This window comes from Dreissena polymorpha, chromosome 14 (genome assembly GCF_020536995.1).
Source record: "Dreissena polymorpha isolate Duluth1 chromosome 14, UMN_Dpol_1.0, whole genome shotgun sequence".
Taxonomy (NCBI): Eukaryota; Metazoa; Mollusca; class Bivalvia; order Myida; family Dreissenidae; genus Dreissena; species Dreissena polymorpha.
Window position 1 is genome coordinate 17,339,569 of NC_068368.1, and position 23,824 is coordinate 17,363,392.

Consider the following 23,824-nt stretch of genomic DNA (forward strand, 5'->3'; position numbering starts at 1 on the left):
AAGACCAATATGTGTGTTTATAAAATAAGATGTCGATGATCTACCTTTGACCACTGTGACCAACTGTCTTAGTTGACTGACTTTTTAAATCATCTCAGTAAGGTGACCATTGTGATAAATTTCAACCATTTATTTATTTAAAAACCTGTTGAGCCAAATGAATATGTCCTCTCTTTTGTAAATTAGAATTCATTGAGTGATATTCAAAGTGTCAGCAGTCAGTTTTTTTTTAATAGTTGCAGATCTTTTATATCTACATTAGTATTACTTTTTCTTAGAAGTCAGTGAGAAGCAGAAAGGCAGACAAACGGATGTAAAAGCACAAACCAAATTTTGGCTTTAAAAGTCTTGATCCATCCTACACTGATTTAGTATCTATTTTTCATCCTGAATATTGCATTATGCACGCTTATTATTATGAAATCATTGAAGACAACATTATTGAAAGAAACTGTTAGAAGTTATCTATGGTGAAATAAATTTGACATGTGAACCCAATCAAAAAGACAGTATATTACACAAATACAACTCGACTTTGCACAACCGTGGTCAGTTTTTCATTATTTTTAATTGGGCCGTTGTGCATCACTGGTGTGAGTGTTGCATTCCACCACAGAATCAAGTGGTTTGTAACCCTGTTGTGTATTGTAATTGTCACATGACTTCAAAATGGTAGAAGAACTCTCAGTGTGTAAAGCGAAACTTAACCAAATTTTATAATGAAACATTGTGAACATAAGCTACGAATACATGGTAATTATTAAATAATGGTTAAATCACTGATTCATTTTTCATTTACATAAATAATCCGTATAGTTAAAGTATTTTTCACGTTGTAATCTTTGATATGTTCGTAACCGGACGGTTTCGTAACAATTATCGTCCATTAATCCAAACAGGCAAACTCCTCGAGATGTTTTCCTCCCAATGCGCGTAAACGGTAGTCACGGCAATCACAAGAAAAACCCTTCCACATCCACGAGGATTTCTTTTTAAGCAAATCAGTTATATTGTTATTATTCCGAAGTATAATGATTTAATAGATACATACAACAGTGATTTTCCCTCAAAATTACAGACTGTTTCCCAATCCCAAAAAGTAACATTTTTCCCATAAATCTGACTAAAATATGTTTACGAATGAAAAAATTTCCAATGAACTCAAACATTTTTTATTGAGTTTAACAGCGATATAAATCCATGACACTTAAATATGAATTTAAAAATGCAGTTACATGTATAACATGCACTTTAAAAAATATCAAATAAATTTAATGACATATTATATACTTTTAAATATATAAAATAATGAGATTTTATTAGATGTCACTGAAAGTGTAATATTTTATATATTTATAACAGCTATACTTGGAATCAGTCAAATATCAGTGGGTTGGTTAGAATATACATTTATTTTTTGGTGAACTACCAGTTACATTTATGATTATTATTCAATATTGTGTGCTTACTTTTTGTATTTTGTGCTCTAATTTAATAATTCTTTTGCTGCATAATACTACACAAGGCGCTCGTTTGGCCGTTCTTTGGGCCAAAATTCGGCACCATTTCTCCCTTAAAACAGTATACTTCCCCCCCCCCCCCCTATTTCAGCTAAAAATTCCCCCTTAAATTTTTTTTTTTTTTTTTTTTTACTTGAATACCTATGTTCAGGCTTCCTGAAAAGTCCCAAAAAGTGCCTGTCAACCGGACAGGCTGATGGAAAAGTTTGCCTGTCCGGACAAAAATTCACCTGACCGAACAGCGTGAGTTTATAATTGAAGAATTAAGTAAAGTTTAACTCACATTTATTGCAATATGCAGATAGTAATACACAGGATAAAGTAAAACAAAACGTTTGCGTGTTCTTGTGATTAGAGTGTATGATGGACAACAGCTTTAAATTATAGTCAGACTCAACACAAAATAACATAACATGACAACGCATTGATTAGTAGCCTTGCACCGTATTGGATCGTTTCAACATACGTCACAAAACATATTGATTGTGACTCGTTATAATGAAGCCAACTTCTGTCAGACTTCCACTACTTTGAAAAGTTCTGTTTACTTGTTTTGCTTCATATTCTTTCGAGATTTTTTTTCCTCATCGTTTAGCTTCCTTTTCTGGCCTTGTCTAGCGCCATTGAAACTTTAGCAACAACATTTTTCATGTGTCGTTTTTGTTACAACATTTGTAATTGGATAGGTGGTAATATGTCGGACCAATAAAATTGACATTTTTGAAAAAACAAACAAAGGGAGAGCACTCTTATATAATTTAGTGACGCGTTAGTGTTCTTAATGACAAAAAGGCTCGAAATTCACAAAAAAGAGGGATTCTAATGGGGTGTTTTCGTTCTTTTGGCTAGTAGTAGACTTTTTGGTATTTGGTCACAATTTTTTTGGCCTGTCACAAGGACTAGCGATATTAGAAATTTCGCCGGACCGTAAAGAATTTTGCCGGACAAGACCGGCGGTCCGGCTTTTTCAGGAAGCCTGTATGTTGCCAGCAAGTATCGACCGTATCGTCCTATTAACCTTTGATTAAATGTTTATTTATGTGAATTACATTAGAAATAGCAATTGTAAGTGTTGAATGGTTGGTAAAAAGATCTTTTAATTCCCCGATCCCCCAAAGTGTAGCAAGGGCCCTGCTACAAGAAGTAACCATTTCTCTTTACCACCATCTGCCTGATTTTTTAAAGCACTAAATGTTATGAATATTCCCCCCCAAAAATTTTGCATTTTTGTATTCAAACAAACGGATTATGAAAGACTACTCTTTTGTTCAAAGTTCTTTGGTGTGAATATGTAAACATGATTATTAAGAGATAAACATATATTGTAAATTTCCACTCCCACAAATTCTGAATTGTATGTACACCTGTACATTGTAGCATTCTTTTTTAAAACAGCTTACATTTGCATTATTCCAGTATTTGTTAATATTTGCAAAATCATCAATTTGGTCACTTTCCTGCTTCATTCATGTTAATGTTCAAATCATTCAATATTTATGCCCCCCTTCGAAGAAGAGGGGTATATTGTTTTGCACATGTCGGTCCGTTGGTCCGTCCGTCCACCAGATGGTTTCCGGATGACAACTCAAGAATGCTTAGGCCTAGGAAATGAAACTTCATAGGTACATTGATCATCACTGGCAGATGACCCTTATTGATTTTCAGGTCACTAGGTCAAAGGTCACGGTCACAGTAACTCGAAACAGTAAAATGGTTTCCGGATGATAACTCAAGAATGCTTACGCCTAGGATCATGAAACTTCATAGGTATATTGATCATGACTGGCAGATGACCCCTATTGATTTTCAGGTCACTAGGTCAAAGGTCAAGGTCACAGTGACTCAAAATAGTAAAATGGTTTCCGGATGATAACTCAAGAATGCTTACGCCTAGGATCATGAAACTTCATAGGAACATTGATCATGACTGGCAGATGACCCCTATTGATTTTCAGGTCACTAGGTCAAAGGTCAAGGTCACAGTGACTCGAAATAGTAAAATGGTTTCCGGATGATAACTCAAGAATGCTTACACCTAGGATCATGAAACTTCATAGGTACATTGATCATGACTGACAGATGACCTCTATAAATTTTCAGGTCACTAGGTCAAAGGTCAAAGTCACAGTGACTCGAAACAGTAAAATGGTTTCCTGAAGATAACTCAAGAATAATTAGGCCTAGGATAATAAAACTTCATAGGTAGATTGATCATGACTGGCAGATGACCCCTATTGATTTTCAGGTCACTAGGTCAAAGGTCAAGGTCACAGTGACAAAAACGTATTCACACAAAGGCTGCCACTACAACTGACTGCCCATATGGGAGGCATGCATGTTTTACAAACAGCCCTTGTTTTATATCATTTTGTTTGTCTATTTCAGGTCTTATCCTTATCTTTGTGTGGTATCTTGGTGTGAACACACTCACAACTGAGTTTCCACCTAGCAGACTACAGGACTGTAATTCAACTAGAACATGTGCAGTTTGTAACGCAGGATATTTTGCCAACCAGTCATGGGCTGAGTGCAGTTGTTGTCCACGCAGTGGCTATTGTTTGGACAGCTGCAGTGCTTGTCCACCAGGAGCAGAACAACCGTAAGGTTTACACTTTCAGTGTGTGTGTGTTTTGTCAAATTGTGGGCCAGAATTTGGCTCGCTTCCCAATTTTAAAAAACAATATTTTCTAACTAACTGCCACATTTGTTTTTAATTGTGTTTATGTATCACAACATTAATTTTTTCTCCGTAATCAGTTTTGGCAGTACATTTATTACAGAAAACATTTTATATTGCAATTATATAATATTTGTTAGCAAAAAAGCCCAAACATTGAACAATTTTAAAAATAAAACTAACAAGCCTTGAAGACGATTGCACAAATTTCAATGATGTGACAAAACTTGTTTCAAAAGTCAATAATATACTTTCATAGGCACATCTCACGCAATTTGTTATTAACTCTAATTTTTAAATAACGGCTTAATATATAAACTTAAATGAATGCACATTGCTGTACCATGATTGTTTTTAAGGACTCTATGTAAGCTTCATTTGGGAAAAAAAGACTTACACAAATTTACAAAGTAAGACGCTTTTTTTGCTGCTTGTTCCCAGCTGTTTTCATTTAACCAATTTTGAGTTCTATATGAATATGCGATCATGCTGATCAATAAAAATGCATTTCCCTTTCCGTTTTTAAAGCTCCTTCTTAAAGAGCCCCCCCCCATGTTTTCCCAGAAAATGATGTCAAACAACAGCATTTTCTTCAAAGTAACATGAAAATCATTAGTGACAGTTTTAATGTATTTATTAACACTTGATTGCTGAAGGCTAATTGAACCACTTTTGAGTCCATTTCCTAGGCAGAACCATTACTTCTCGTCTTGATGGTATATTTACAATACAATAATATTGTTCTAACCCTCTCTTTTGGGAAAGCCCAACTGAAAATTGACCAGGAAATAAGGGTATGTGATATTGTCAAAGTCTGTTTATTTTTTATTTTTCTTATATCAACTACCTTTGTGAGAAATATTGAAATATAATCTAATTTGCCATCTAAAATGAAGTATGCAAGGTGGTGATTTAATCATATATAGATGGAGTATATTGCTGTTTTGGTATATTTGTAAATTTATTATTGAAAAAAGTGAAGTTTCAAAAAGTATTTGTTATTACATGCATTGTGGAAAATTCAAATTACTCTGAGCAAAACCTCCTTATCAATGGCTATAAAGTGAAGTCCTCTAATTTTAAGAAGAGAATGAACTATAAAGCTCTTTTAATTCCTCGCCAAAGGCGAAGAGATATAGATTAGGTGATTTCAACATGAAACTTCAAGGGTGTATAGATATCAATGTGCAATGCACAAGAACCATAACCCTATACTTTTTTTAATAAGGGTTATTGCCCTTTGTTATTTATTTGATGTCTATTTTCATGGCTATATCTCAAATACCATGCAAGACTTCAACATGAAACTTTTGATATTAATGTGGAGAAGTGCAATGGTTAATAATGATAATCCTTCACTTTTTTAAATGAGAGTAATTGCCCTTAATTGTTTTTGTATGACGAAACTTCTCAGGGCTTTATTTCAGATATGATACTTTTCAACATGAAACTTCATTGGTGTGTGGAAATCGATGGAAAGAAGTGCTATGCACAAGAACCATAACCCTTCACCTTCTTGACTAAGAGTTATTGCCCTTTCTTGTCTTTGTATGATGTAACTTTTCAAGGCAATATCTCAGATAGGCTACAAGCTTTCTACATGAAACATCATGGGTGTATAGATATCAATATGGAGAATTGCAAGGCATAAAAACAATTACTCTACACTTAATTTTTTTTTATGATTATACCGTATATCAAAGGATTGCACCCATCCATAAACACTATTTATTTGGCTGGGAATATCAGTTTAACATATTTTCTTGTCGAACATATTTCATATTGTTTTGCAGAGAAAGTGGAGAGGTTGAATGTACTCTCTGTAAACCAGGACATTTTACCCCCAAAGAGGCAACAATAAAATGCCTATCATGTGAGAAAGGTAATGTTGTAAAACGTTACTAACACTTCATACAATTTTATTTATTCCTTTTGATAATATCTAAAATGTTTTAAATTAGTATTATACAGGTTTTAGCAAGTCAGAGAATTACAGTAAACTAATTGATTTTTTTTGCTAGCTCCTTGTCTGTGTTTCTAATGCCCAGCCTCATTTAAGGGGTTTATTAATTTGGAGACTCTTCTGTTTAAATCAGGACAATTTCAAGACGAGCAGGGGCAAACAGAGTGTAAAAATTGTTCACTCGGAACATTTTGCAGGTATGTAGACACACATGCACATGTTATTTTTCCAGTGAAATTAAAAAAAAGTAGCCTTCATCTGAGAAAATTGGGCTGTATGCCTGTGTGTTATATGGGCTGTATGCCTGTGTGTTATATGGGCTGTATGCCTGTGTGTTATATGGGCTGTATGCATGTGTGTTATATGGGCTGTATGCCTGTGTGTTATATGGGCTGTATGCCTGTGTGTTATATAGGCTATATGCCTGTGTGTTATATGGGCTGTATGCATGTGTGTTATATGGGCTGTATGCCTGTGTGTTATATGGGTTGTGGGCTGTATGCCTGTGTGTTATATGGGCTGTATGCCTGTGTGTTAATTGGGCTGTATGCCTGTGTGTTAATTGGGCTATGGGCTGTATGCCTGTGTGTTAATTGGGCTGTGGGCTGTATGCCTGTGTGTTAATTGGGCTTTGGGCTGTATGCCTGTGTGTTATATGGGCTGTGGGCTGTATGCCTGTGTGTTAATTGGGCTGTGGGCTGTATGTCTGTGAGTTATATGGGCTGTTGCCTGTATGCCTGTGTGTTATATGGGCTTTGGGCTGTATGCCTGTGTGTTATATGGGCTGTGGGCTGTATGCCTGTGTGTTAATTGGGCTGTGGGCTGTTTGCCTGTGTGCTATATGGGCTGTGGGCTGTATGTTGTGTGTTAATTGGGCTGTGGGCTGTATGCCTGTGTGTTAAATGGGCTGTGGGCTGTATGCCAGTATGTTAAATGGGCTGTAGGCTATATTTCTATATGGGCTGTGGGCTGTATGCCTGTGTGTTAATTGGGCTGTGGGCTGTATGCCTGTGAGTTATATGGGCTGTGGGCTGTATGCCTGTGTGTTAATTGGGCTGTGGGCTGTATGCCTGTGTGTTATATGGGCTGTGGGCTGTATGTTGTGTGTTAATTGGGCTGTGGGCTGTATGCCTGTGTGTTAAATGGGCTGTGGGCTGTATGACAGTATGTTATATGGGCTGTGGGCTGTATGCCTGTGTGTTAAGTTTTTCTGCTGATAAGCCTAAGTAAAGTTTTCCCCAGATACATGTAAGCCTGTGAAGCCAGCTCAGTTTGTTTAGGAAAGTCACTCTCTGCTTTTATGGTACCGTATTTTTATGTTAAGGAAGTATCTTGTGGCAGAAAGGACTGTGTGGCACAGGCCAATCTGGGACTACACTTTATGCACAAGCATTTGAGTCGTGTTCTATGAAAACGGGGCATAATGCATGTGTGTCTGCACAGGCTAATCAGGGACAACACTTTTCGCTTTTATGACCTTTTTTGTTTAAATGAAGTCTCTTTGTAGCAAAAATCCAATTTAGGCGGAATGTTTTGTCCCTGATTAGCCTGTGCAGACTGCACAGGCTAATCTGGGACAACCCTTTACGCACATGCAATATGCCCAGTTATTTCAGAGCGTGACTCATTTAGTCTAGTATTCCCAGAACAGGGCTCATGTAACTGATAGTTAGCCGACTATAAGAATGATTTATCTGTGTTCCTTCATACATGATTGTATTGTTTCAGCCATGTTGTTTTTTTTTCCACCATTTTTGGAATGGGACCGGTTCCCTTTGGATTGGTATAAATTGCACAAACAAATTAAAATATTCATTTACATGCTTTTTGGCTTGAAATGTGCAGTAGCATTGCTCATTTTATTTGTTCACTTGCAGATAATGCACACAAACAAAATTGACGAAATTTTCCTTGCTTTTGGGAATTTTTATGTCCCCCACTATAGTAGTGGGGGACATATTGTTTTTGCCCTGTCTGTTGGTCTGTTGGTCTGTTTGCGCCAACTTTAACATTTTCCAATAACTTTTGCTATATTGAAGATAGCAACTTCATATTTGGCATGCATGTGTATCTCATGAAGCTGCACATTTGAGTGGTGAAAGGTCAAGGTCATCCTTCAAGGTCAGAGGTGAAATATATGTGGCCCAAATCGCTAATTTTATGAATACTTTTGCAATATTGAAGATAGCAACTTGATATTTGGCATGCATGTGTATCTCATGGAGCTGCACATTTTGAGTGGTGAAAGGTCAAGGTCATCCTTTAAGGTCAGAGGTGAAATATATGTGGCCCAAATCGCTTATTTTATAAATACCTTTGCAATATTGAAGATAGCAACTTGATATTTGGCATGCATGTGCATCTCATGGAGCTGCACATTTTGAGTGGTGAAAGGTCAAGGTCATCCTTCAAGGTCAGAGGTCAAATATATGTGGCCCAAATCGCTTATTTTGTGAATACTTTTGCAATATTGAATATAGCAACTTGATATTTGGCATGCATGTGTATCTCATGGAGCTGCACATTTTGAGTGGTGAAAGGTCAAGGTCAAGGTCATCCTTCACAAGGTCAAGGTCATCCTTCAAAGTCAAACGTCATATAGGGGGACATTGTGTTTCACAAACACATCTTGTTCTGATGGCAATTGTGAATTTTGTAGTTTTTTGTCAATTGGGAAAGTACCTTTTATGGTTTCATTATAAAGAATTAAATAAAATGCTGATTATTCTCAATATTAAAAAATACAACACATAAAACTGCATTTAAGGTAGAAAAAAAAATAACATGGTTTATTAAAGATTGAAGTTTATTCCAATAGTGTGTTTTTACTTTTATGTATACCTGAAATAATGTATTATACATAAAAATGTAAATTCCACATTTGTGTCGAATGAGTTGGAATTTCGGGCAGTATTCTGCCACATTCATTTTTTGGCTAAGCTTTATAAAGCGTTGCAAAGAGCTCATATGTTATTTCAGCACTATTGGGTGTGTGACGTGCCAGGATTGCCAAGCAGGTTACTATAGCGACCAAAATGGCAGCTCCTCATGCAAGCCCTGTGAGGAAGGTTACTATAGCAACGTAACAGGATCAGAAGCCTGTGTTCCATGCAGACAGGGTATGGGCTGCAAAATCTGCTGTCTGTATGGATATGAATCTAATACCTTTACCACTTAGATACCTATTTTCAAGCATGTGTAGTCCCTCATGAAGTTGACTTGAATTTTAGACCTTTCTTACTAGATTCAAGTTTTTAAGGCTTCAACTCCAAACCTTAGATACTGATGAGCAGCAAATGCATAAAACCTGAACAGACTGCGAGTTACTTGCAGGCTTTTCTGGTTTTATGCTGTTTGCACATAGCCATTGCCACTGCTTCTTAGTGGGAAAGGGTTAAAAATCAACTCGTTAACTCTTAAACAAAGTTGAGGTAAAATCTGGTTAGTTTACAATGACTTTAACAAACAACATCAGTGGTACATTTTTATCTTACTATAAGTCTTTCTTAATAATGTTAATTAATTATATGGTTTTAAATTATATTAAAGACCTCCATTTACCTGTATATTAACAGCAAACTACTCCTTTGAAATATTTGCAGGTCTTTTCAAAAGCCCCAGTAAACAAATATTTAAAACAAGACATGTATTGATAAACATCTATGTCGACACATTCCATATTTTTGTTTTTAGCACACCTTACATAGCACTAAAAAATGTAGACAACCATTATGGTTCTTATACGGGCCGTGCTCTGTGAAAAAGGTATTTGATGCATGTGCATAAAATGTCGTCCCAGATTAGCCTGTGCAGTTTGCACAGGCTAATCATGGATGACACTTTCCGCGTTTTTGATTTGTTTTGTTGCAAGAAAGTCTCTTCTTAGCAAAAATCAAGTTTAGGCGGAAAGTGTGGGAGACACTTTATTTACATGCATTAAACTTCCTTTTCACAGAACGCGGCTCATATTATTTTGATTTTCAGGAACGTTCCAGAACCTGACTGGACAGGAAACATGTCTACCATGTCCTTTCGGAGAGCATTTGTAAGTTGTACTTATCTTTAATAGATATGGCTATTCAAGTGGTAGATTTGTGGTTCATATGTCTTTTTCTATTGATTCCGCAATCAAAAGTCAAAGATTTACAGTTTTTCAGAAGATGGTTTTTGATACCAAAAGTTTGACTAAGCTTGAAAGTATTAATTAAACACCAGCAACAATAAAAAACATTCATCCAAAATCTCATTTTCAATTCGTATATTGGTACATGTCTACTTGAATTTCAGTGTTAACCCATTTATGCTTACGTCTAGAAAAAAGGCCTTGGCAATAAGCGTAGATCCAGATAAGACGCAGCATGATGCGGCGTCTCATCAGGGTCTGCGCTGCTTGCTTAAAGGAATTTCTGTAAGAAATATTCAAAATATAGAAATAAATATACTAGACATCCCATATTTTGGTAATAAATTGATCCAATTTAGAAGATTGGGAGAGTCCACTAGGCATAAATGGGTTAAAATTATTATTGATAATGCTCACATTATGCTTGCTATATGAGAGTCATTATTTAATATGAAAGTAATGGTAGCAAATACATATTTAACATGAGCATTTTTTAATAAACAGCAATATATTGATAGATAAAATTTGGCAAAGAGGTTTGTCCAGATTATAACTTGTTTTAGTAAAAAGAAGCTTATTTCAGAAATCAAACAGGGAAATCTTCATGCATAGCTTGTGAGCCTGGTTTCCACAGCAACAAAACTGGGGAAGTTGAATGTACCCCTTGTGACAAGGTGGTGTGACAAATTGTTTTTATTACAATTCAACATATTTTCCGCTCACTAATGATATTCGATGTTTGCTGTATTTATGCCCCCCCTTCGAAGAAGAAGGGGTATATTGTTTTGCTCATGTTGGTCCGTCCGTATGTCCTCCGTCCACCAGATAGTTTCCAGATAATAACTCAAGAACGCTTAGGCCTAAGATCGTGAAACTTCATAGGTACATTGATCATGACTGGCAGATGACCCCTATTGATTTTCGGGTCACTAGGTCAAAAGTCAAGGTCACAGTGACTCGAAATAGTAAAATGGTTTCTGGATGATAACTCAAGAACGCTTAGGCCTAGGATCATGAAACTTCATAGGTACATTGATCATGACTCGCAGATGACCCCTATTGATTTTCATGTCACTAGGTCAAAGGTCAAGGTCACAGTGACACGAAATAGTAAAATGGTTTCCGGATGATAACTCAAACACGCTTATGCCTAGGATCATGAAACTTCATAGGTACATTGATCATGACTCGCAGTTGACCCCTAATGATTTTCAGGTCAAAGGTCAAGGTCATGGTGACTCAACTTAGAAAAATGGTTTCCGGATGATAACTCAAGAACGCTTACGCCTAGGATCATGAAACTTCATAGGTACATTGATCATGACTGGCAGATGACCCCTATTGACTTTCAGGTCACTAGGTCAAAGGTCACGGTGACTTGACACAGTAAAATGGTTTCCGGATGATAACACAAGAAGAAAGCTTACACCTAGGATCATGAAACTTCATAGGTACATTGATCATGACTCGCAGATGACCCCTATTTATTTTCAGGTCACTAGGTCAAAGGTCAAGGACACAGTGCCAAAAAACGTATTCACACAATGGCTGCCACTACAACTGGCAGCCCATATGGGGGGCATGCATGTTTTACAAACAGCCCTTGTTACTGTAGCCATAAAATGAAAAATTATGTATGGTGTGCCTTAGTTATATTGGTGTATGACATTTCTTTCTCAAAAGAATTAAATATGAATTTAAAAGATGTATGCGTGACATTGGTTTATTTTAAAATTGCTTGAAATGCGGCAAAAGTGAGTTTAAGTGTACCACTTCCAATTTTACAAGAAGACTTGTCAATAAAGGTCCTTGTAATTAATTATAATACATATATAATTACACAAAAAAGACATGCACACTTACGTATATATGCATGCTGTTATACATTAAAACAGAATGTTTAAATATGCACATGCTGTGAAATGTTATCCAACGTTATGTTTAAATATATATACATGTCATTATACGTTATAAAACAGAATGATTGAATGTTGCATATCGTTCTATCTAATAAACATGAATATTTTCAGGGTTATTATAGTAACAAAACCCATACTATTGATTGTGAAGCGTGCCCAAAAGGCTTATACCAAAACCAGACTGGTCAAACTGAATGTGACCCTTGTGAGGCAGGGATGGAAACAAGGTATGATATGTGACCCTTGTGAGACAGGAATAGAAACACGGTATGATATGTGACCCTTGTAAGACATGGATGTAAACAAGGTATGATATGTGACTCTTGTGAGACAGGGATGGAAACAAGGTATGATGTGTGACTCTTGTGAGGCAGGGATGGAAACAAGGTATTATATGTGACCCTTGTGAGGCAGGGATGGAAACAAGGTATGATATGTGACCCTTGTGAGTCAGAGATGGAAACAAGGTATGATATGTGACTCCTGTGAGGCAGGGATGGAAACAAGGTATGATATGTGACCCTTGTGAGGCAGGGATGGAAACAAGGTATGATATGTGACTTGTGAGGCAGAGATGGAAACAAGGTATGATATGTGACCCGTTTGAGGCAGGCATGGAAACAAGGTATGATATGTGACCCTTGTGAGGTAGGGATGGTAACAAGGTATGATATGTGACCCTTGTGAGGTAGGGATGGAAACAAGGTATGATATGTGACCCTTGTGAGGCAGGGATGGAAACAAGGTATGATATGTGACCCTTGTGAGGTAGGGATAGAAACAAGGTTTGATATGTAACCCTTTTGAGGCAGGGAGGGAAACAAGGTATGATATGTGACCCTTTTGAGGCAGGGATCGAAACAAGGTATGATATGTGACCCTTGTGAGGTAGGGATGGAAACAAGGTATGATATGTGACCCTTGTGAGGCAGGGATTGAAACAAGGTATGATATGTGACTCTTGTGAGGCAGGGATGGAAACAAGTTATGATGTGTGACCCTTGTGAGGCAGGGGTAGAAACAAGGTATGATATGTGACCCTTGTGAGGCAGAGAATGAAACAAGATGTGATATGTGACCCTTGTGAGGCAGGGGTAGAAACAAGGTATGATATGTGACCCTTGTGAGGCAGAGATGGAAACAATGTATGATATGTGACCCTTGTGAGGCAGGGATGGAAACAAGGTATGATATGTGAATCTTGTGAGGCAGGGATGGAAACACAGTATGATATGTGACCCTTGTGAGGCAGAGATGGAAACAAGGTATGATATGTGACTCTTGTGAGGTAGGGATGGAAACACGGTATGATATGTGACCCTTGTGAGGCAGGGATGGAAACAAGGTATGATATGTGACTCTTGTGAGGCAGGGATGGAAACAAGGTATGATATGTGACTCTTGTGAAGCAGGGATGGAAACAAGGTATGATATGTGACTCTTGTGAGGCAGGGATGGAAACAAGGTATGATATGTGACCCTTGTGAGACAGGGATGGAAACAAGGTATGATATGTGACCTTTGTGAGGCAGGGATGGAAACAAGGTATGGTTAGTGTTTTTCCCAGGAAGGCAAAGGAGCATGGCGCATTACTTTCAAAAAGGGCATTTTAGCGCGCAGTTTAGGCAAAAATGGGCAAAAACATTCCGTGAATACCTGAATTAGGGAGAAACATGTAATCGCATCAGAGGCAGTTGTGGAAAAAACAAATAAATATAAACAAGCACATTTAATGGTAAAGAATGTATTTAACTTTGATTTATATAAATATATTTACCTTACAATGTACATTTAAGTTGCATGCTGTTTCAATACTAATTGATCGCTAACAATATGCAAACACTCGTTTCCGTGACAGACATCCACTAAGTTGATTACAAATAAATATGTTGTTGCTATCTAAAACATTTTTATGCATTGTTGATTATCACAGACATTTCATTAATTATGACCTTTGTGAGGCAGGGATTGAAACAAGGTATGATATGTGACCCCTGTGAGGCAAGGATGAACACAAGGTATGATATGTGACCCCTGTGAGGCAGGCATGGAAACAAGGTTTGATATGTGACCCTTGCGAGGTAGGGATGGAAACAAGGTATGATATGTGAGCCTTGTGAGGCAGGGATGGAAACAGGTATGATATGTGAGCCTTGTGAGGCAGGAATGGAAACAAGGTATGATATGTTACCCTTGTGAGACAGGGGTAGAAACAAGGTATGATATGTGACCCTTGTGAGGCAGGGGAAGAAACAAGGTATGATATGTGACCCTTGTGAGGCAGGGATGGAAACAAGGTACAATATGTGACCCGTTTGAGGCAGACATGCAAACAAGGTTTGATATGTGACCCTTGTGAGGCAGGGATGGAAACAAGGTACAATATGTGACACGTTTGAGGCAGGCATGGAAACAAGGTATGATATGTGAGCCTTGTGATGCAGGAATTGAAACAAGGTATGATATGTTACTCTTGTGAGACAGGGATGGAAACAAGGTATGATATGTTACCCTTGTGAGAGAGGGATGGAAACAAGGTATGATATGTGACTCCTGTGAGGCAGAGATGGAAACAAGGTATGATATGTGACCCTTGTGAGGCAGGCATGGAAACAAGGTATAATATGTGAGCCTTGTGAGGCAGGAATGGAAACAAGGTATGATATTTGACCTGTTTAAAGCAGGCATGGAAACTAGGTATGATATGTGACTCCTGTGAGGCAGAGATGGAAACAATGTATGATATGTGACCTTTGTGAGGCAGGGAATGAAACAAGGTATGATATGTGACCCTTCAGAGGCAGAGATGGAAACAAGGTATGATATGTGACTCCTGTGAGGCAGAGATGGAAACAATGTATGATATGTGACCCTTGTGAGGCAGAGATGGAAACAAGGTATGATATGTTACCCTTGTGAGGCAGGGATGGAAACAAGGTATGATATGTGACCCTTGTGAGGCAGGGATGGAAACAAGGTATGATATGTGACCCTTCTGAGGCAGAGATGGAAACAAGGTATGATATGTGACCCTTGTGAGGCAGGGATGGAAACAAGGTATGATATGTGACCCTTGTAAGGCAGAGTTGGAAACAAGGTATGATATGTGACCCCTGTGAGACAGGGATGGAAACAAGGTATGATATGTGACCCTTGTGAGGCAGAGATGGAAACAAGGTATGTTATGTGACCCTTGTGAGGTAGGGATGGAAACAAGGTATGATATTTGACCCTTGTGCCGCGGGGATGGAAACAACGTATGATATGTGACGCTTGTGAGGCAGGGATGGAAACAAGGTATGATATGTGACTCTTGTGAGGCAGGGATGAAAACAAGGTATGATATGTGACCCTTATAAGGCAGGAATGGAAACAAGGTTTGATATGTGACCCTTATAAGGCAGGAATGGGAAAAAGGTATGATATGTGACCCTTGTGAGGCAGGGATAGAAACAAGGTATGATATGTGACCCTTGTGAGGCAGAGATGGAAACAAGGTATGATATGTGACCCTTGTGAGGCAGGGATAGAAACAAGGTATGATATGTGACCCTTGTGAGGCAGGGATAGAAACAAGGTATGATATGTGACCCTTGTGAGGCAGAGATATCAATATCATATCAAGGCTTTCTGAAAGGTATTTTCAAACTGGAAGTGCAAACTGTATGTCTTCTGATTTTATTGCATTTTAATATGATATTTGGAAGATTTTAGAGTGTTGCCTCAGGCATCTCCTTTGCATTTATTATTGTTATGCTCCCCCGTATTCTTTGGGGGGAGCATATAGTCGCCGCTTCGTCTGTCCGTGTGTGTGTCCATCCGTCCGTGCACAATTTTTTTCCGGGCTATTTCTCAGCAATTAATGACCTGAATTCAATTAAACTTTATCGGAAGCTTCACTACCAAGAGGAGATGTGCATATTATCAGCTGGTTCTGGTAGAATCATTTTTCACAGAGTTATGGCCCTTTGAAATTTTCCATTGACTGTGCATATAGTGCAATTCTTGTCCGGGCTATTTCTCCCCAACTACTGACTGGAATTCAATGAAGCTTTATGGGAAGCTTAACTACCTTGAGGAGATGCGCATGTTATTTGTGGGTTCTGGATAGATGATTTATTTAGAGAGTTATGGCCCTTTGAACTTTTTTAAGTTGCTAAACCATCCATCGTATTATTTTGTCCAAAGTTATGCCCCTCAAGACGTTTCCTTTTATCTGAATATATAGTGCAATATTGTGACCAAAAAAACCTTTGGGGAGCATCACCCGTCTCCAACGGTTTCTTGTTAAGGGTTGAAATTCAAAGTTTTATGTAGGATTCTTGTCATTCAAGTGTTTAACTGTCAATATTCAGTCAGGAAAAGATGTACATGAAAACATGATATTAAAATCTCATAAAAAATAACCAGTTAGTTAATCTTCTTATAGAATGCAATATTCATATCTGTAATTTTGATGTCCTTAAGCTTTGTTTTTTAGTCATTTGGCCACACTGTGAGTAGAATCTTCACAACTTCCTTGAATGTGGGTCCTTAGTTATGCACTCATAAAAGATGGACATTATAAGAAATCAATACACTTATCCCTGAAGACTGTAAAAAACTATTAGCATTTTATTTAAAACCATATAATGTCTTTAGCTCTCATATCAGCAATGAATGGTGTATGTTTCCATAGTCTCTATGCTCGAGATAATCGGTTTGTTCACTTTAAACTGATTAAATTTCATTGAAATGTGCCATTACAAATCTGCATTTATTGTTGATAAATCAATATTGAGTGTACTCAAGCAGGACGGTTAAAAAGACCTTGAAATATATTTAAATTATAGATTTAATTTGTTTATTTTAATGTCTGCTTATATAGAGTCATAGTTTTTTTTTAATCTTGTCCAAGCCGTTTTAAATTGTTCCTCATTTAACTCGTATTAACTTTTATGATTAAACCTTTCTTATAATTAGGGAAGCAGGTGACTGGGAATGTGTTCGCTGCCTAGATGGCACTTATAAGCCACAGGCTGGACCAGAGTTATGTGTGGCTTGTCAACCAGGTACGTTGCTTTTTAACAGTGTATGGGCGTTGAGATATAAAAGATTATAATATTTATTCAAAAAAGGTATCTACTCCATTTAGATACTGGTTCAGACTTTTGAAATAGACTCACTTATAGTTTGGTCTTAATTGAGTCCCGTCTTGACTTATAGTTTGGTCTTAATTGAGTCCCGTCTTGAAATATGTTTATGAGGTTAAACGGTGCCCGTGACCGTCTGTAGCCATTTGACATATGTTAGCTACCAGGTTGATTCTTTCATTCAGCCCTTGGTCTGTAATAAGCAATAATTATCAGTTTCAGACACCATATATTTTCACAGTCAGCTTCCTTTTAAAAAGTTTTAAATAAGGGAAAAGATTTATGAGATTATTTGCGGAATGGGGTAAATAAATACTATTTCACCAACAATGTTTCATTATCATAAAATAACAATTCATGCTTTTAATTGCTTACCTGCAAAGAACTATATTTTTTCCTCCGATACTTTGCATACTTGTTCTTACTTAAGTTAATGGCATTATATATGATGGGCCTTAAGCGAACTTGTATCCTCCATGCACAATGCATATTGTGTGTTCATTTATTCACAATTATTTTCATAAATGGTCATTTTGCTACAGATTTTTTTGGGTAATGAGTTGCAAAAAGTTGCAACTGTTTCGAAAAATTATGTAATAGAAAAAATATTCAAGTGTACACATTAAAAAAATCATTACCATTAATACAAGGATGCTGTTATTTTGCTGAATTCTTGATGAAAATACAGGAATTATTTTTCCATTGAATATAGCATTAATTTCTCGCAAAAATCCCAGACCTAAAATCTGTAACTGATAGTAAAACAGTCTGCACAACACTCCTACAGTTGTCTCCCTTGTCCACACAATGCTCTTTCAGTTGTCTCCGTTGTCTGCACAACGCTCATACAGTTTTCTCCCTTGTCTGCCCAATGCTCTTACAGCTGTCCCCTTTGTCTGCACAAGGTCATATTAATATACTAGGTAAATAGTTTTCCTATATAATTCACTGTAAAAGCAACAACTTTAAGCGAAAATAAATGCAACATTTTGCACATAGAGACCCCCATAACCATGACGTTTCATAAAGGCCATTCTAAGCGGAATAGATATATGCAATAGAAAAGATATGTCATGTACAAACCAAGAAATAACTTGACACAAATCAAAATCGACTGTTTTTGCAACTTTATTTTCCACCTGTTTTCTAGTGGAATGTCACCTTTTTCAGTGCAATGGTTTACTATAGTAAGTTTATCATATTTCAGTGATTTAGTAGTGAACACCTATTCATGCCCTACCACTTTCTCCAAAAGATAAAACCAAAACAATAGTTTAAAGTGTAAAACATGCCTTCGAGTCAACTATGGTTTGTACAGAGTACAGCCCTACATGACACTATTATTTAGTATACTGAAACCACAATGTTCCTGCAGTTGTCTCCACTGTCTGCACAATGCTCCTACAGGTGTCTCCCGTGTCTGCACACCGCTCCTACAGTTCTCTCCCCTAACTGTACAATGCTTATACAGTTGTCTCCCTTGGTTGCACACCGTTCCTACAGTTCTCTCCCCTAACTGCACAATGCTCCTACAGTTGTCTCCCTTGTCTGCACAACGCCCCTACAGTTCTCTCCCCTAACTGCACAATGCTCTTACAGTTGTCTCCATTGTCTGCACAACGCTCTTACAGTAGGCTCCCCTGTCTGCACAATGCTCTTGCAGTTGTCTCCCCTGTCTGCACAATGCTCTTACAGTTGTCTCCTTTGTCTGCACAATGCTTCTACAGTTCTCTCCCTAACTGCACAATACTCTTACAGTTGTCTCCCTTGTCTGCACAGCACTCCTACAATTGTCTCCCTTTCAGGCTCGTTTTCCAATGGTGGTATTAGGAATGAAACCAACCTGAACTGTACACTGTGCCCAGAGGGACATTACCAAGACAAGGCCAACAAATCTCAGTGCACATTGTGTCCGGCTGGAACATTTATGGAGTAAGAGATTTTGAAATAAAGTTGGAAAAAATTACTACCTGTTATGCCCTTTGTTTTCGTATATATAATGATAAAACTACTTTCTTCTAAGCTTATCTTCTGAGCCAAACATTGTCATGTTTCCTGTGCAAACGGCATTTCCCACTTTGCTACAAATTGGACCGTCGTTCACATTTTGACACGTCTGGTCTGGTCAAGATATGAAATGTACTAATCACTCTTCAAGACACTGTGAAAGGCTTTCAGGTCCGGTTGATGAATTAAATATTCACATGTTCTACTTACTTTTTTCTTTTCACGTAAAGAAACACATGTATGTTTAAATAATACTGTCATTTTACCAATTTTGCCAAATAAAGCTTTGGGTTAATGTAAATTTGTAAGTAAAGGTTATGCCATAACTTAAGCATATGCAATTATCTCTTTTTCTATATTGTGATCTGAAACGTTAAATTTATTTTTGAAAACGGCGACTCAATGCTCCGTTGTAAGCTTTTGGCTCATGTAAGGTTTGGCTTCTGCTGATTTAGCTGTAGATGTTTTTTCTATGAATGTGTACCGTCTGCGATATTCTTTCAGCGGCCAAGGGGCAACGCAGTGTAAGAACTGCCCTGCAGGTAATGAGAGTCTTGGAGAGGGAGAGACATCTTGTCAACAGTGCCAAAAAGGTTACTATGGTTAAAAGGGTTGCTATGGCAGCAGGGTTTCCTGTCCATACTGATAAATAATATCATATCGATCATTACTTTATAAAATGATTAATTAATTAATTAAGTTATTGATTATTACATGATGACATTTTTAGCTCGACTATTATTTATGAAATGCATATAGTGGAGCTATCATACTCACCCCAGCGTGATCCTGAGCCTGAGTGTGCAAATGTTAAAGTTTGCGTACCACCCCAAATATTTCCTATGTCCCTTGACATATTGCTTTAATATTTTGCATACTTATTAACCAACATGACCCCAACCTATAAACAAGAGCAGACAACTGTATCAAGCATTTTGTAAGAATTATGGCCCTTTTTTCACTTAGAATATGCATATTATTGATAAATCTATGTTAAAGTTTGCGTACCACCTCAAATATTTTCAATGTCCCATGACATATTGCTTTCATATTTTGCAAACTTCTTTGCCAACATGACCTCAATCTATAAACAAGAGCGGACAACTGTATCAAGCATTTTGTAAGAATTATGGCCCTTTTTCCTTTTAGAATATGCATATTATTGATAAATCTATGTTAAAGTGTGCGTACCACCTCAAGTGGCGTACTTAGAACATTGAAAATTTGGTTAAGTTTTGTGTTTAGGTTCAATTTATTCCTAAAGTATCAAAGGTATTGCTTTCATACTTGCAACACATACTAACTATAATAAGTGGACCGTGCAGGCAAAGTTATGTAATTCTGACTGGCATTTTGACAGAATTATGGCCCCTTTTATACTTATATAATTTAACTACAATAGGGACAACTTGTGAGCACTTTTTTAGTCCCACTGTTATGCCATCAAGGTGTGGGAGCAATATAGCACTTTTCCATCCGTCCATTCGTACGTTCCAAAGGTAGTATTTTCAACTACTGAATCTCGCTCAGACTTTCACAGTTAATTTTTTAGTAAAATAAATGTGTAGATTATAGTTGTGAAAGGACTTTGGCTGCCACACTTTTTTGCATAATTATGGCCCTTTGTCTGTTTTTCATGTCCCGAAGCCTTTGTTATCTCTTCTCCTCTTTAACTACAGGGTGGATTTTGCTCAAGCTTTTAAATGACCTAAATGTGTATATGTTAAAAATAGGAAATCGGCTGCAACAATATTAGGTAAACTTATGGGCTACTCACTAAGATATTTTGGTTCAAAATAAACACAAGAACTACAGTATTTTTGTTCTTGTTATTTACCCGTACATCATGTTTACCCTAAGAGATAATGTCTCATTTTTCAGGTCATTTCAAGGCCAGTACCTCAAGTGACATATGCAAAGAATGTCCAGATGGGTGGTATGCAAATTTTATGGGGGCTGTGTCGTGCATAGAATGCCCTAGTGGAAAATATTGTCCGGTAAGCTGTGGGAATGTATGATAAATGATTAAAATAAAAGTATTTTGTATGGTTTGATAAAGCTCTTAATAGAGGATTGTTCTTCGTCTTCGAAGTTCCCGATCGTCGTTAGTGGCTTGAAATTAACAAGTACAACATTTTATTTTTTTATATTTTGTTTAACAAAAAAAATAATTTGGGTCGTTATCTTGTGGTTATTAAAGCATAAATCTAAGTATAAAGTGCTTACCTCTATCACACCCAAACTATCCACATACCTGAACTTGTGTTGTTTGTGCCAGAACGCGGCCATGGGCCCTCTGGATTGCCCCACAGACTGCTATTGTCTGGCAGGGGTCTCCTCCCCTGCATGCTGTAACGGCCCCTGGTATAAGGAGAGCGGAAACTCGTGCAAACCATCGGCCGAGCTGCTGGGCATCACAATTGGCTGTAGTGTCGGTATGTTGTGTCAGTTTGTAGTGTCGGGTATTAGAATTGTGAAATGAGCTGAGTTCTGGGGAAAAATGGGCTCAATGCATTTGCGTAAAGTGTTATCCCAGATAAGCCTGTGTCGCACAGGCGCATTAGAGACAACACTTCCCACTTTTTTGTATGTTTCTTTTAAATAAAGTCTCTTTGAAAATCCATTTTAGGCAGAAAGTGTTGTCCCTAATAAGCCTGTGCGGACACTTTTCGCACATGAATTAAGCCCAATTTTCCCAGAGGGCGGACCAAATGTTGCTGTGTAAATCACAAGTGACTGAATATAAGAAAGGTTCACGACATAGTTTAAATATTTAGATGTAATCTACCGATGTATATCAACCTCATATTTATAGAAGTAAAATTTGTTCAAGTACGTGGTTTCTTCCTTTGTAACCGTGATTATTTATTTGTTTTATCTTTGGTTGCGTTTTACAATTCTACATTCATTTGAATGCTCTACATTATAATGGCTTTATTCCATTACAGTAATTCTCTTCGTGTGCATCGTTGGAGCGTATAACTTCCGAGAACGGCGCCGTGCCAAGGCAGCGAGTGTGGAGCACCAGCCGTTGACCGATAACAGCAACCCTATGTACAAAGGCCTCTAGATAATTTGATTTAATTTATGCATGTGCGTCAAGTTTCATCCCAGATTAGCCTGTGCAGTCTGCAAAGGTTAATCTTGAACGACACTTGATTTTCGTCTAGAAAAGACTTCATTTATACGAACAAATTTATCTTTGGGAAAGTGTCGTGCCTGATAACTGCACACTGCACGGAGAAATCTGGGATGACACGCACATGCATTAAACTCCGTTTTCCAACATTGATGCTCTTATTCTGACGATTCATGCGTTTCACTGAGCGGATCTGATTATCTAACATTACAGGTCAGGTTTACCTTTCAATAACCAATCAGATCAATGCTTTCAAAGGTCTTTGGTAGCCGATTTATTCACTCATTAAAGGGGCCTTTTCACAGATTTTGGCATTTTTTTAACTTATTCATTAAATGCTTTATATTGATACATGTAAACATTGGCTCATAAAAGCTCCAGTAAAAAATCAAGAAAAAAATAAAAAAAGGAAAAGATCATTGACGGGAGCAGGTTTCGAACCAGTGACCCCTGGAGTCCTGCCAGAGTCCTGAAGTAAAAACGCTTTAGCCTACTGAGCTATTCCGCCGAGTACACATTTTTGACGTATTTTATACCTTATATAAGCAATCTTCGTAGTTTCACAAAATTTAACGACAAAAACAGAACTCTCCAAATTATTCAATCGTTTCGCGTTGCAATGCTTTATAATTTTTAGGTTTTAAAATCGTCAAAAGATGCATATAATGGCTATATTAGAGCATGGTTAATGTTCAGTATTACTGTTTCCTCACAAATATCATAACTAAAACGAAAACTTACGAATCTGAAACAACTTTTTTCAATTTTGTCAATTTACCAAAGCGTGAAAAGATCCCTTTAAGGATACAATCCAAACGTGTTTACGTAAGGAGATGGCTGATTGGATGAGATACGGAACCTTTCAGTTAGTCAAAGTTCACGTAAAATGGATAAGATACGGAACCTTTCAGTTAGTCAAAGTTCACGTTTACGTGATAAGATATGTTAAGATTCAAGCAGTGATTAACAATTTAGTGAACATAAGAATGTTATTTTATTGAGATTACTAGAGGGGTAAAACCATCACAGATTGATAGATAGATTGTGTGGCTTTCAAAACATGGAACATAAAGCAGAATTTATGTTTGTAAATTATAATGCATTTTGACCACATTTTAGAAGGGTGATATTTATGAGATCATATTCTTATGCTATGCATGTAGTTATAGTTAAATTAGTATAAGTGGTTCAAAGGTCACGTTTATATGATAAGATATTATGCGTTTATGCGCATTTTGGTGCGTTGTGACCTCTATATACGAGTGCGATATGAAATTACGATGAGAACAATATAATTGATGATGTTATTACATTTAAAACTGTATGTGCCTAACGGGATCAAAG

General features: G+C 37.2%; 2 protein-coding genes and 1 long non-coding RNA gene across 7 annotated transcripts in view; all 3 read left to right on the top strand.

Moving 5' to 3' along the window:
• The window catches only part of LOC127858629 (solute carrier family 2, facilitated glucose transporter member 8-like), a 108,756-nt gene extending 104,961 nt beyond the window's left edge, over window positions 1-3,795 (top strand). The window contains exon 3 of one of the 2 annotated variants that reach the window (XR_008038989.1): window positions 3,723-3,795. The gene's annotated coding sequence lies outside the window, so the exon portion shown is untranslated. Of the gene's footprint in view, window positions 1-3,432; window positions 3,689-3,722 lie in introns of those variants that run through there. The other variant, XR_008038990.1, reaches the window with a different exon arrangement.
• Window positions 1-22,775, top strand: part of LOC127858627 (proprotein convertase subtilisin/kexin type 5-like) — a 63,286-nt gene extending 40,511 nt beyond the window's left edge. Inside the window, exons 2-15 of one of the 4 annotated variants that reach the window (XM_052395837.1) lie at window positions 677-753; window positions 3,906-4,119; window positions 5,991-6,079; window positions 6,294-6,357; window positions 9,140-9,279; window positions 10,145-10,205; window positions 10,867-10,957; window positions 12,314-12,429; window positions 17,165-17,253; window positions 19,140-19,266; window positions 19,846-19,934; window positions 21,223-21,338; window positions 21,620-21,776; window positions 22,290-22,775. In XM_052395837.1, coding sequence (XP_052251797.1) covers window positions 720-753; window positions 3,906-4,119; window positions 5,991-6,079; window positions 6,294-6,357; window positions 9,140-9,279; window positions 10,145-10,205; window positions 10,867-10,957; window positions 12,314-12,429; window positions 17,165-17,253; window positions 19,140-19,266; window positions 19,846-19,934; window positions 21,223-21,338; window positions 21,620-21,776; window positions 22,290-22,411 — 1,509 coding nt within the window. In that variant the 5' untranslated portion in view covers window positions 677-719 and the 3' untranslated portion in view covers window positions 22,412-22,775. Of the gene's footprint in view, window positions 1-622; window positions 754-1,375; window positions 1,393-3,905; window positions 4,120-5,990; window positions 6,080-6,293; window positions 6,358-9,139; window positions 9,280-10,144; window positions 10,206-10,866; window positions 10,958-12,313; window positions 12,430-17,164; window positions 17,254-19,139; window positions 19,267-19,845; window positions 19,935-21,222; window positions 21,339-21,619; window positions 21,777-22,289 lie in introns of those variants that run through there. The other 3 variants (XM_052395836.1, XM_052395838.1, XM_052395839.1) reach the window with 3 other exon arrangements.
• Window positions 15,191-15,699, top strand: LOC127858656 (uncharacterized). Its single transcript, XR_008039009.1, has 3 exons — window positions 15,191-15,259; window positions 15,500-15,539; window positions 15,660-15,699. It is a non-coding gene; the product is annotated as an uncharacterized LOC127858656 (long non-coding RNA).
• Window positions 22,776-23,824: the final 1,049 nt, after the last annotated feature.